General features: G+C 43.5%; 1 protein-coding gene across 1 annotated transcript; it reads left to right on the forward strand.

The window, feature by feature from the left end:
* Window positions 1-5,191: 5,191 nt before the first annotated feature.
* On the forward strand, window positions 5,192-9,733 carry gsc (goosecoid). Its single transcript, XM_037071818.1, has 4 exons — window positions 5,192-5,325; window positions 6,612-6,967; window positions 7,553-7,812; window positions 9,144-9,733. Exons 2-4 carry the CDS (start codon window positions 6,652-6,654, stop codon window positions 9,291-9,293), a joined length of 726 nt encoding a protein of 241 aa, XP_036927713.1. The 5' UTR covers window positions 5,192-5,325; window positions 6,612-6,651; the 3' UTR covers window positions 9,294-9,733.
* Window positions 9,734-13,400: the final 3,667 nt, after the last annotated feature.

A 13,400-nucleotide genomic window follows, 5' to 3' on the forward strand; every position in this document is an offset into this window, starting at 1 on the left:
CTGCACAGACAATTTCAACCATGAAATTCATTTGACGTGGCAGCATTCATGTGAGCACTTTGTTTCTATGCTGTATCATTTTGACACCCGAGGTCCTGTTGTTGTATTTATGGTCAATTTCAAACCTTTTGCTCAACACTTTCATAACGAGAAGAAGATCATTTCCTCATCATGAATCGTGAACGCATCAGTCGTTTCAGCAAATGGCAACAAGGACAACATGTGTTAACACTGAAGAGACAAAGCTCTGTGGGGACAGTAGTGGCAGGAGGAGCAAAGGAGGACGTCAGGTGAGGTCAGGGCCCCGACACAGTGGGCCGACTGTTGGCCATCAGCCAGTGTTGGACCGTCAGGGAGCGTCTGTGGCTCTAGTTGTAGCAGTGTGAAGGCATTTCTTTTTTACATTTTATATACATTTTATACTCTGAAATTGGCTAACTTGTAAAGCTTTTCTGTGTAATATTCACAAACTGACGACTACAATGTTAACACTAAACACTGAAATCTTGCTATATTATTTTTGATATCATTATAGTGACAATTTTAAGAAATACAGATATTTACCCTTTAAAAAGTAGATGTGGTCACAGCATCTGTCAGCTTGTGTTGTTGGTGTTTGTTTTCATGTGTCGACAAATGAAAATGTTCCACACAGCTGCTGCAGTGTGTGTGCGCGTGTGATGTGTGTGTGTGTGTGTGAGATGTTGCCAGTGTAATCTCTGGTAGCACCACCAGGAGTAGCCAGAGTCAGACATTTTCAGATCCTCTCCAAGGTTTTTGTATGTTTCCTTTGTTTGTGTTTTTGGTAGAAGACATGTTTAATCCCTCGGTGGTTTACTGACTCACACTGAAAGGAGACATATGATTCTGTATTTTAATATTTTTTAATTGGACTCTTACTTGTTCTGTGTGCAGAGCTGGTGAGACCATATATAACTGATCCAGTTCCTGTTGCGATGCAGATTGATAAAATGTCTCTAATGAGTTTTCCTCATGCGGCTGTGAAAGAAGACATGTTTGTCTTCAGGATGTGTGTGTCTCAGAGAAGAAGCATGGACTGTCAGGAAGCATCCTTCATCCCCACCACTGGGTTTCCAGTAGGCAGGGGCCTTTATGTGCAAGGATTATTCCGTTTACAACTCACTGAACCTCGTGTGTGAAGAACAAGAGTGCTGAACAAAAACTACATTTTGTGATTCGTGTGCTTTGATGTGTGAGGCAGATATTACATTTGTGGTCAGGCCACAGGCACTTTGTGGTTTTGTTTGAGAACCAAGCAGTTCTACAGTTCTAAAACAAAGTGTGTGTGTGTGTGTGTGTGTGTGTGTGTGTGTGTGTGTGTGTGTGTGTGTGTGTGTGTGTGTGTGTGTGTGTTTGTGTGGAGAGGGAGGGGATGTGGGGTGGTTCTGGGCAACACATGGGCTTCATCGTGGCTGGTGAACGCAGCCCTGGCCAGGCAGTGTAGAAGGCTGCAGCCTCTATATGCCAGCTCTGACATGAACAATACATCTGTGTGTGTGTGTGTGTGTGTGTGTGTGTGTGTGTGTGTGTGTTTGTAGTGAGGACACTTAAGGTTATTAAGAATTAAGGTTTAGGTTATGGTTAAAGGAGCAGTTCACCCACTCATCCTCTCCTCCTGGTGATATAAAATCAGGTGACAATGTTGTAGTGTGCAGAACAGTTCTGAAGCTTCACAGTAAAACAGAGTTGCAGCATTCTGCTAAACAACTTAAGTAGCTGGAGACTTGATTTAAAATGAAACATGAACATACAATAAAACAAAACAAAACATGAAATTAAATAAAATGGCTCCATACAGCTCGTCTGGTTTAATGTGAGTCTCCTGAAGCTCCAAGATCCCAAACTGATCTGAACAGACGTTATTTAGGATGAAATCTGAAGTGGGTGCGAGAGCGAGGCTGTTCCAATCAATTTAAGATCTCAGTGCTTGGAGCCATTTTCTGTTTGTGTGTGTCTTGTGAGTGTGTGAGTGTCCACCATGATAAATGGGATTGTAAGAGGTCTGTTAATTAAGTTCTCCAAGTCTCCTTTCAAATACACAGGAAGTAAACAGACACACACACACACTCACACACACAGGCCTGTCTGGCACCGCACCAGCCTGCATGTGTAACTGTGTGTGTGTGTGTGTATGTGTCAATCACTCACATTCACACACACACATTCATTGTATTGCCACCATCATGTTTCATTGTGTTCACCAGGATGGACGAGGTGAGGTTACTTCAGAAGAGACGGTGACAAATATCACAGGCGAGGATGGAAATACTTGTGATTGTTGAAATAATAATAGCGACAGTCAGAGCGAAAGTTAGTAACAGTAACAGAAAAAGTAAATCAAGTCCTATTTAATCATATCACAAAGTATGCCCACACTTTACAATAACCATCATCAATAAATGGTCAAATAGTGTTATTCAACTTTAGTAATTATTTCACAGTACATAATAAAATGCTTTATAAAGTATTTATCAAATAATTGTAAACTAATATAAACTTTATAATAAACAACTGCTTAATAAACAGTTTATAAACTTTAAATTTAACATTTATCAAAGATGAACATCATAAAGTGTGGCATTAATGTTGTTTATTTAAAATGCTATAACATGCTAAAATATCTAGTCTCTCAGCTTGGCCTCAAGATCTGCTCCTCCTTCATTTATTCCAGCACCCAAAAAACATAACAAACACATTAATTTGACCCCGATCCATGTTTGTGTCGGTCAGTTTGTGACAGTGTGATTCAATTTGATGAAATACTTATTAATATAAATGTGTTCATGAGCAAACATCAACTGGAAGATTGTTTGTATCAAAACCAGATTCTAAGACAGGACACGGCATTAAATTGGAAAAATATCAGGAGCCGCCATAAAACCCCTTCATCACCTCAGTTTGTATGATGATGCGCATGAACACACGTCCTGATCAGTCACGGCGCTCCAACACCCAGCTGACGTCAGCTTCTGGATGGATCGCCTGTGCAGGATGGGTTCTAAACCCCAGAACGCTGAGTCAGTCCAGCTCTCTTTCTCCTTCTTCATGCCTCTGTTCAGTATCCTGTGCGCTAACGAGTGCATCACAGAGAACGTTTCAACAAGAGACTCAAACGTCAATGTAGGGTGAGGAGCCCGCTGTCATAGTGCGGGACAGATCCCAACAAAGATACAGATGGGGATAAGTTCACATCCTGCTGAGTCTCCCACCCTCACACTATCTATCTATCTATCTATCTATCTATCTATCTATCTATCTATCTATCTATCTATCTATCTATCTGGCTGTCTGGCTGTCTATGTATTGGGTATTTTCCGGATGTTGTGATTATGTAAATGATGCAGATGCGGCTGCAGTCAGATGGAAGGAGACATCACAGTGAAAGCCTGGCCGGCCTCACCATGTATTTATCCCTCTCTGAAGGATGCATTACCAAGTCTCCCTGTTTTTATTTGCCGTATTTAACCAGGTTTTACAGATCAGGGCTCTGATATATAAAGATGCATCCGCTATTGTAGCTTTGTGAGTCCTCAGCCTCCATCTGCAGCCTGATTGACGCTTCTATTCACCTATAAGTGCTGCCTTCACCGCACTTTCCCTCAGCTTTTATTTTTCAAATGGACGTTTCGTTTTACAGCAATCCCTTTTGATTCGGTCCTTTCACTGCCACTTGGAAGTAGAAATATAGAAATAAATGTGAAAATAATAACAGTATCTGGGCCTGTTTTCTTCTCTCCCACTCTGCGCTGGGCTGGGATCACAGTGTGACTGTATTACAGAGCAGCAGCAGCAGCAGCAATGTGTTTCCATATGAAAAGGCTCACGGCAGAGCTCCTCTCACATCCAGGCTGCGGCACAGGACGGAAACTCATCCTCGTGTGCCAGAACACAATGTGCCACCTTCAAATGCCTCAAATGATTCGAGCTGGAATATAGATAGGGAATATAATTTAAATCTTATCTTAAATCTAGAAATCCTGGTTTTGATTTGTGTGTGTGTGTGTGTGTAGAATGACTGTACGCTGAGCTGCTGAGTGTTCCTGTGGAACTCCTCCTGAGCAGAAGCGATTAAGAGGGCGAGAGAGTTTGATCCTCACTGAATTAAACTCTGAACGGGACGCATTAATCCTCCGCTGATGGAGTGATGCCTTCAGGTAACCGCCAGCCTTTAAACCTCACAGTCCACACGTAGGTCACACTCTGTAATATCCATCATTAATATACGGCACATTTGTGGTTCACTGCACTGTCGTTGAGTCACTTAACTGTTAACAGACAATACAAACCACTGATTAAAACAACCTGTTTATTATAAAGCTGTAACTGACGTTTAACACTTTGTATATGGTGAATAAATACTGTGTAGTTCATCTATAATCATTATGAGGCTGGCCTTTACATTTGCTCAATAAATTGTTTATGAAGCATTTCATTGTTTGTTCACAGTGTAATAACTATTATCTAAAAATGGATGAGCTATGACTTCATTTTTATTAACACTGGTTAATATAAAATGATTTATATATTTGTAAATTGTCCATTTCCACACATTATACAGCTGAATGACATGTTTCTGATTAAACATGGAGCTGATGTAACATGGAATTATTATTATTATTATTATTATTATTATTATTATTATTATTATTATTATTGTGTCACATGTGGAAAATTACTAGAAAACAAAATCCAACAAAATCCAATTTTCTAAACTTATATTTAATGTATCTGCTCTGGTCAGAGATGAGCTGGTAAACAGCGTTGAACAAACATATATAATCATATATTATTTAAAATGACGAGCTGGTCGGTGGTGTTTCTTTATACTCACAGGTAACAGCGAACACAGGTGACAGTGTCAGGGTGTGATGGTGTTCCAGTCATTCACCTCTGTCCTGCTGCAGTGAGGACAGTCACAGAGAGGAGAGTGGATCTGAGGCTGGACTCTATGAAATAACAGCACAGTGTGATTAACTTGGAAACATAATCTATATACATAATATGCATAATACGTAGTGTGTATTATAACACTGTGTATTATAAGGGCTGATCAGTATTTTCTACCTTGTTAACTGTGTCGCCTGACAGACAGACAGACAGACAGACAGACAGGTAGCCTCTACACGCGCTCCTTCCTCCCCTCTCCTCTGAGGTGTCTGACTTCAGTGCGCCGGGATCACTTTGTGTATTCACCTGCAAACTCATGACTACACGTCCTATTTTGGTGCGTGGAGGTGATTCCAGCGGGCTGTTTGGAGGCATTAGTGGAGGACATTGAGCGCGCTAATCATCCCTCATCTCTAAGTAAGCGGCGCAGCTTCAGATCACAAACTTATCAGTCAGCCTGACATGAGCATGTGTTAAGACCCCTTTGAGTGCTAAATGCAATCACGAGTCCCATTAAGGTCTGAACCGGGAATCCACGTTCCTCCACAGCCCCCATGAGCACCACCTCCTCCACCACTCAGCCCGTGTTGATTAGCGACGTAAATATGCAATAAGTTCTCTCTCTCTCTCGGCGCTGAATGGAGGCGATAATGGGTCGTTATCTTATCCCGGTCAGGGGGGAAGTGTTCGGCTGCTGTTGACCCGCAGAGAGGAGCCGCTGGCGCGCAGGAAACGCGCCGATCTGCGCCCCGCGGAGAGCCGAGCCGCAACCGGATAATGAAATGAAGGCCAGATATAATGCTCAGCGGCTTCCGTCTGACAGGGAAATATGGATAATATTCATTTAGTGTTGGGGGGAGAGAGGCCGACAGACAGACAGACAGACAGTTCACTGCACCTACAGTCACATCACGCGTTCACGTGCAGGCGAGCCGGCCGGACAGATGATAATAAGAATTATAATAATCATTTAAAGACACGCCACATCCGTACTTACATCTTTTTCAATTCAGCGTGTTGGTTCTGATTTTAGCCAGCAGGCCTGACATTAGAATGGAACTTGGTTAATTAATAATTACATTTAAACTGAATTCGCGCAGTTTCCTTCAGTCTGCATGGAGTTTTAAACAACTTAAAAATTATACGCAATCAAATCTGTCTCCCTCCTCTGATCCCCGGTTCTGACTACATGTGTTGGACCGCTATAATTTGTAGATTCTGACGAATCCCTGTGTTCTGACCGGAGGCCCAGTCCGCCCGCACCCTGGTCCGGTGTCGCCTTCACCGTGCCCCGTGCATTATGATGCCTGCGCTGACAAGGAAATAATCGGATTACTCTGTAGGCAGAGCCCGCTGACCCGCAGCAGAGTTTCCAAAAGTCTGCAAACAGTGCGGATAATCTTAATTGAATTAATTCTCAATACACAGACCTGTGGCCGCTCACTGCGCGAGCTGCAGCAGCTGATCCCAGAGCCGCCGCTCCGCCGTGACGTCAGCAGCCTATAAAAACCAGCCCTGCTGTAACTGGTCCCACTAAAGCCAACAGTCCGCATCCCCGAGACGAGCTCGCGGATTCGCGCATGCAGGGAAGAAAAAGTAGCCTCCAGAGTCATCATGACGCAGTTTTAGGAGAACTTTTTTCTCCCCCCGGAACTCTTTGAGGAGGACATTTTATCTGACCGAGCACTTTTCACCCCGTCCAGTTCTTCCCGTCTTGTTCCCGAGCCGCCGCGCACCGGTGTGATGCCCGCCGGGATGTTCAGCATAGACAGCATCCTGTCCGGCCGGCCGAGCTGCAAGGAGCCGCTGCTGCTGCACCGGAGCGGCCCGGTGGTGCTGTCCGCCGGCCTCACGGACTCTATCTACACCGACTACAACGGACTGTACTCGGCCACTTGCGGACCTTCTCCCCCCGGGATTCAGTCCGTGAACGGGACCCGGATTGGATATAACGGTTACTACTACGGACAGCTGCACGTCCAGGGCGCCGGAGGAGGTCCGCCGTGCTGCAGCTCCGTGCCCGGCCTCAGCCCGCAGCAGTGCCCCTGCATCCCGGCAGGTAGGACGCCAGACTCCCGCTGTCTTTGCACCGACTTTGACAATTATTGTAGCGTGGAACTCCTCAGAATTCAGCGCAGAATCGAGCTTGTAATTAAAACTTTTTTTCCTCAATAACAATAACGAAAATATAAACCAGTGTTTTTACAGACTCTCTAATAAAGCCACAAAATGTTCGATACATTTTGTATTGGAAAGTTTCCATGTGTCCCATGACGCTGGACATGTTGTTTAAAGCTAAAGACACATTTCTGCCCCCAGTAGATAAGTATTTCTGATCTCCTGAGTAAAACAACCGAGTGCAGCGTTATAGCGTCACACATTAAACTCTGAAACTCTTCGCACTGAAACATTTTTTTTTCCAGACACCAGAACAAACATCCTCGCTGCTTTTCACAGTTCGAGTTTGATTTTTTTAAGCATGAACAAAAATATCTGCGCGCATGAAATGACGGAACATATTCCAAAGTTTAAATGTCATTCTTCTTTACGCACCAGCTGCGATCCGCCTGACTTCCCTGGTCCATCAGGACACTGTGTGTGTGCGTGTGTGTGACTCCATGTCTTCTCCGCTCTCACCGTGCAGGCTACGACAGCCCGGGCTCGGTGCTGATCTCTCCGGTCCCGCACCAGATGATGTCCTACATGAACATGAGCAGCCTGTCGCGGACCGAGCTGCAGCTCCTCAACCAGCTGCACTGCCGCAGGAAGCGGCGGCACCGCACCATCTTCACCGACGAGCAGCTGGAGGCTCTGGAGGGCCTGTTCCAGGAGACCAAGTACCCGGACGTCGGCACCAGGGAGCAGCTGGCCCGCAAAGTCCACCTCCGGGAGGAGAAGGTCGAGGTCAGTGCAGCTTCCTGCGTCCTTTCATGAACTCTTCCAGTTCTGATTGTTTTACGGTCCAGTACAGACAGAACCGACCGAGCTGCTCTCATCCTGCAACTCTGAATATTGTTAGAGACACAGAGACCCGTTCACATTATTATTATTATTATAATCGTTATTATTATTGTTAGAATTATTGGTGTTAATTTTATTATTAAAAATAACATTGTTTATTATAATCATTATTAATAATAACATTGTTTTATTATCATTATTAGTTGAATTTTAAGAAGACTTAATAGCGTTATTATTTTTGCTCCTTCATCGATCAGTCCTTCTATAAAACCTCCCTCTGCTGTCGGTGCAGCCGCTGACTCTCATTATAAAATGATAATTGATCAGTTAAATGTTAATACCAATACAATCACTGGTTATGAGACTTAGAACTGAGATGTAAATGAAATTAAATGCAACCATCTTGTAAAGGGAGATGTCTGAACTGAGGGGAAGAACAACACAAAACCAACAACAGAAAAGAACAGAACAGAAAAGAAAAGAAAAGAAAAGAAAAGAAAAGAAAAGAAAAGAAAAGAAAAGAAAAGGAAAGGAAAACTGAGGAGCGGGCTGTGGTCTCGGGCCTCTCCACAGTCTAACGGCAGCTCATTCTCCATTTAAACTAAAATAAATACAAAATAAATCTGACAAGAAGAAAATCAAAAGTAGGTCACAGAAATGAGCACAGCCAGTCCACTGGTCACCAAGAGGAGATTTACTGCAGCCGCAGATTATATTTATTATGATTCTGATTGGGATGATTTTGTTTTGTGTGCGGTTTGAATCAATTTAAAACAGAGCTGTGATCATCTGAACTACAAAGACAAAATATATTTCCTGTGGGCCCAGTGACAGTAATAATAATAATAATAATAATAATAATAATAATAATAATAATAATAATAATAATAACAACACACTGAATCTACGGGTCCAGTTATTTTGGCGTCACAGTAATTATATAATATATGTAATAATATATCACGACTCCGATGAAATTTTATATAAGTGTTTACAATAAAGTAAAAGTAAAGTAAAACAAAAACCCGGATCAGTTCCAGGAGCAGATCTGTTTCCACCGCTACTCAGTAAAGAGTCCGGAAGAATCAAGCCGCAGCAGTAGAATGAACCCTGGCGGTCTCAGTCTCAGTCTGCGCGCACAGCTGCAGACTCGTGTCCGTGACGCGCGGCCTCCTGCCGGCCCGCGCCGGGCTGCCGCTGGCCTTCAGACACGACAGAGGAGCGGACAGCCTCCTGGTTTAGACACTAAAACTCTCTTTCTCTGTCACGTATAGGTTTGGTTCAAAAACAGACGCGCGAAGTGGAGGAGGCAGAAACGGTCTTCATCAGAGGAATCAGAGAACTCTCAGAAATGGAACAAATCCACCAAAACGTCCGCGGAGAAGCCGGAGGAGAGTAAAAGCGAGATGGACTCAGACAGCTGATAGTGACCCGCGCTCAGTGTGGCGGACTCCGCCACGTGCCGCCGCTGTGATCTGACGTGTTGCCATGTTGCACAGTTGTACATATCTACATTTTATTATTGATTCTGTGTCCGCTATTTATATTTAATTTAAGTCTTTTTGTAGCTGAAGTCGCGCCGGGACGTGACGCCCGGCGGACCGACTGACACGTCTGAATATATCGTAATGTTATATGTGACATTTTTATGGATATTACATGTTGTAATTCTGGTATTTTCCTTCCGTTGTAACATTATTCATAGCGCTCGGCCGGCCGCAGGGGAAACGTCCCGCGGCAGAGCGCAGCCGCACTGAGCTGCGTCAACAACAGCACCAGTTTCTTCTGTTACTTTATTTTGAAAAAATAAGAAAACCTACGTAAAAGGACAACGAGTATACATTAAAATAATAATGAAACATGACCAACACGTTGTCTGGCTTTTTCTTCGTGGTTTAGGCAGCAGGCCTCCTGTAGACAGGAGAGGACAGGCTCACAGCGGCTCTCCTGGAGGATCCGCTCGGTGCAGAACCCGAACACGGAGCGCGTGTGCGTCAAAAGTAGAACCTCACCTGCCGTCAGCCGGACCGCCTCACACCTGCCGGGGGAAGAGCAGCGCGTCCGAGCAGCTAGAACATGGAGTCCGCATCATGACTTCTGACTGGCCCTGGTCCTGGTCCTGAGCGTCACTAATTTATAAGAGAATAACAGTCCTGGTGCTGTGAGGGTGAGCTGGAGACGCGCGCATGACGAATTAGAAATAAACAGCTGTACATGATATTTGTGTCGGGTAAAATACGATCACAGATTTTATATTTTAACTAAAAAAATAAATAAAAAAAAAGTCTATATGCCACAGGAGGGGAAAAAAAAAACAACTAAAAAAGTTTTTCAAAATAAGAGTCGTTGAGCGTTTCATATAGCATTTATATATATACGTGAAATAAAGATTATTTATTTATTTATAAATATACAATACAATTAATTAATGACATGCGATACAAATAATTATCCCTATGGAGGAGGCTTTGAAATAACATCCAGACTGTCACGTTGAGAAATATGTTCATTCAGGATGAAAATACAGAAACACAGAACACTGTGATCTCTGGACCGTCAGGTCAGACACCTCCAGGTGACGGTGCGCTGCTGGGTGGAGGCTGGTGTTCTCCTGTAATCTCTTCTATATCTTTAAGTCCTGCAGCTCCGAATCAATGACGGTCGATGATCACGTCCATTAGATTCACTCATTAGTCTGTAAAGTGTCCTCAGTGATAGAGACGCATGTCTGTCACACACAAGAGGAGCACAGCCAGCCTGCAGCCCTCACACTCATCTGGCATTAGAAAATATACACATAGGCTGTGTTTAAATCACGCTCACATGGCAGGTTTGTTTTTTATTTTTTATTTTTTTGCAGTAATGTCTGATAGATTATGTACTGAAAAAGATCAGATTAACAGAGTCGGCCTGCAATGATAATAAATCCTCCTCTCCTTTTTTGCTGAGATACGGCAACACCACTTGGACAAACCACACGGAGAACCTTTGCACACCGTAAAACTAGACATAACAAACAGTTCGTTTAGCCGTGATTGTGATTTCATTTGTTAACGGCTGGTCCGGAAGCTAAAACACATTATTATATATTCTGTGTAATTCTCTGTGGGTGAGTCCGCCCCTTAGTATTGCAGTCAGCAGGAGCCTGTGTCCGACTCTCAGCTGAGGCTCGGTGTAAACACAGACAACAAGAGGATGACGGGAGCAGCCGTCACTGTCAACACACCGTCTGACGTCCGTCCCTCTCGTGTCTGCTGCGTCAGGCTGCTGGACGCCGTGTGTTGATCTGAGCACAGAGCTCTGGAGGCCTCCTACACACCCTCACAGCGACAAATGATTTATCTGCGTGACTTAATAAATCGTGTGATCCCTCATTAGGTCACCAGATGATTTTTTCCGGTAGATTAATGAGGCTATAATGGTGTTAGTGCTTGTCACCGGTAAAGTAAAGTAAACTGATCCCCATCCTGTTCAAATGATCGTTGTGCTCCTTGAATGGCCCAGAGCTCTGACTCTGGACACTGCTGCAGTGACTAGTTGAGCCTCGCGTTTTTCCACTTGAGCAGCCCAGAAGCGTTCGGCCCGCATGAGCCGCTCCTGCTGCGAGCTCTCCCTTCACACATTCACATTCAGAGTGTGTAGGTGGCTCACACGACAGCACACACTGGGAGAGATTACACACCTGAGAAATGCTGGTTTAGACCCAGTATTACAAGAGGTTGTAGAGAATATTGGGAATAACTGTAAAAATAAATCTCACTGTATATTCAGAAATACAGTCAGTTAAAAAATGTTGACGTGAACGGACATTGAACGCACCACTCGTATTTTCTTGCAGTGGTATCATCTGTATGGAGCAGCAGGCAGGTGTGGATGTGTTGGTGATATTAGGTGATTCCTGATTTAAATATAATATTTTATTTCCTATGGGTGTGAACATCTCAGCGCTTCCTGCACCTTTTTCTTCACCTCCGGGTCTATGACTTCTGTTGTTCCGGTGCTGCCGTGACGTGAGTTACAGTGCGGTGTTACCGATTTGTTGGTGATTAGGAAAGATGTTTTATTATCGGAGGACACGCGTCCTGACAGCCGCACTGTGATCTCTGCAGTCAGACAGCAGCTACTGCCCTGCCGCAGGCCGAGCAGCTTCAGAGGAGAGGAAGTGACATGTTCCACTGAAACTAAAGGATCATTCCTCCGAGGACTGGAGCGTGAATTCGGATGGATTTAAAGACACCTTCCTCAGGTGTACATAGCTTTAGCATGTCAGTCTGTCACAGTGGCATATTCAATTTTCAAAAATAGTATTTAATTTATTTTATACTAAATTATTTGAAAATATTTTGTTTTTGCTGCTGGATCAACAGCTTCTTGGTCGTTACTTTTTCGTAATTTGACTCATTAAATATGTGCTATAGAGAATCAGTTCAAACACCCTGAAGATCCTCGGCGCATTTTTGTGTCTCCACATTACAGCCGGTTTTCCTCACAGTTTGCATTGTGCGCACAGATATAAATGAGTGAGGGTGCAGGACGGAGGAGCGGCCCGCAGCTCCTGTCTGTCCTCCTGCTGCACACCTGCCCTCACTCCAGTCTGTAGCAAGCTCATCATGCATGACAAATTAAATGGTAGATTATCTCGTCTTTTATTTTTGATGCAGCTGGAGCTTTTTTTTTTTTGTTGTTGGTTTTTTTTTTGTAATTCTCTTTTTAATCCGCACATTTTAAATAGGACATATCACCTTCACCTTCGTTTAGAAGTTACACCTGGGCTGTTTTTAAATCATGTTGATGCCTTATATCACATATTCAAATAATCGTTTACAAAATGGTGACATGTTGCACTGAAGTCAGTTTTATTTTATATTATTTGATGAACCTGGCCCAGCTGTACTGCTGGCTCCGTGAACGCTCCCGAGCAGGAGGCTGAGGCCTCGTTAAACATCTGGTGGTCCAGGGTTGGTCTGCTGCATGTCGTCCTCTCTCTCCTCTCTGCTGTCTGTCTTCAGCTGAACTAACCAGTACAGGCAACAGCCCCAAAACAGCATCTTAAAAAAAATGTTAAAGAATCCGTAATTAAGGATTATTTACCTTTGAAATACAATGAAATGATGTTCTCGATTTAGAAAAAAACTACTGACTAACATGATAATTAGACATAATTATTAAGGAGATCTGCTCAACATGTATTGTTGTAGGTAACACACACACACACAGACACACACATATTTGCACACACTGATATATTAAAGATATTGCCTTTGTGCTGTTTTTAGTTGAGTATATGTAAAAAGAGATGAGCAACAACAGAGATGTTATGTTTTATATAGTGTTCCAATTTATTTATTTATTTATTTATTTATCTTTTATGAATTCTGACATCTACTCTGATTTAAAGCACGATACAGAATATATCTACATTTTCAGTATTCAGGCAAAGCCACCTGAACCTCAAGCCTCAGCTGAGCCTAAACATAACAGCAGCAGGACTGGAGGACATAAATCCTGTCCTCCGGTGTGGCGGTCCTGCG

This window comes from Acanthopagrus latus, chromosome 16 (assembly GCF_904848185.1).
Source record: "Acanthopagrus latus isolate v.2019 chromosome 16, fAcaLat1.1, whole genome shotgun sequence".
Lineage (NCBI taxonomy): Eukaryota > Metazoa > Chordata > Actinopteri > Spariformes > Sparidae > Acanthopagrus > Acanthopagrus latus.

Bases quoted from the DNA above. Each gene is read 5' to 3' on its own strand.
- gsc (XM_037071818.1), top strand. From the start codon at position 6,652: ATGCCCGCCGGGATGTTCAGCATAGACAGCATCCTGTCCGGCCGGCCG. The intron at 6,968-7,552 runs GTAGGACGCCAG...CTCACCGTGCAG, and splicing joins GTGCCCCTGCATCCCGGCAG to GCTACGACAGCCCGGGCTCG. The intron at 7,813-9,143 runs GTCAGTGCAGCT...TGTCACGTATAG, and splicing joins TCCGGGAGGAGAAGGTCGAG to GTTTGGTTCAAAAACAGACG.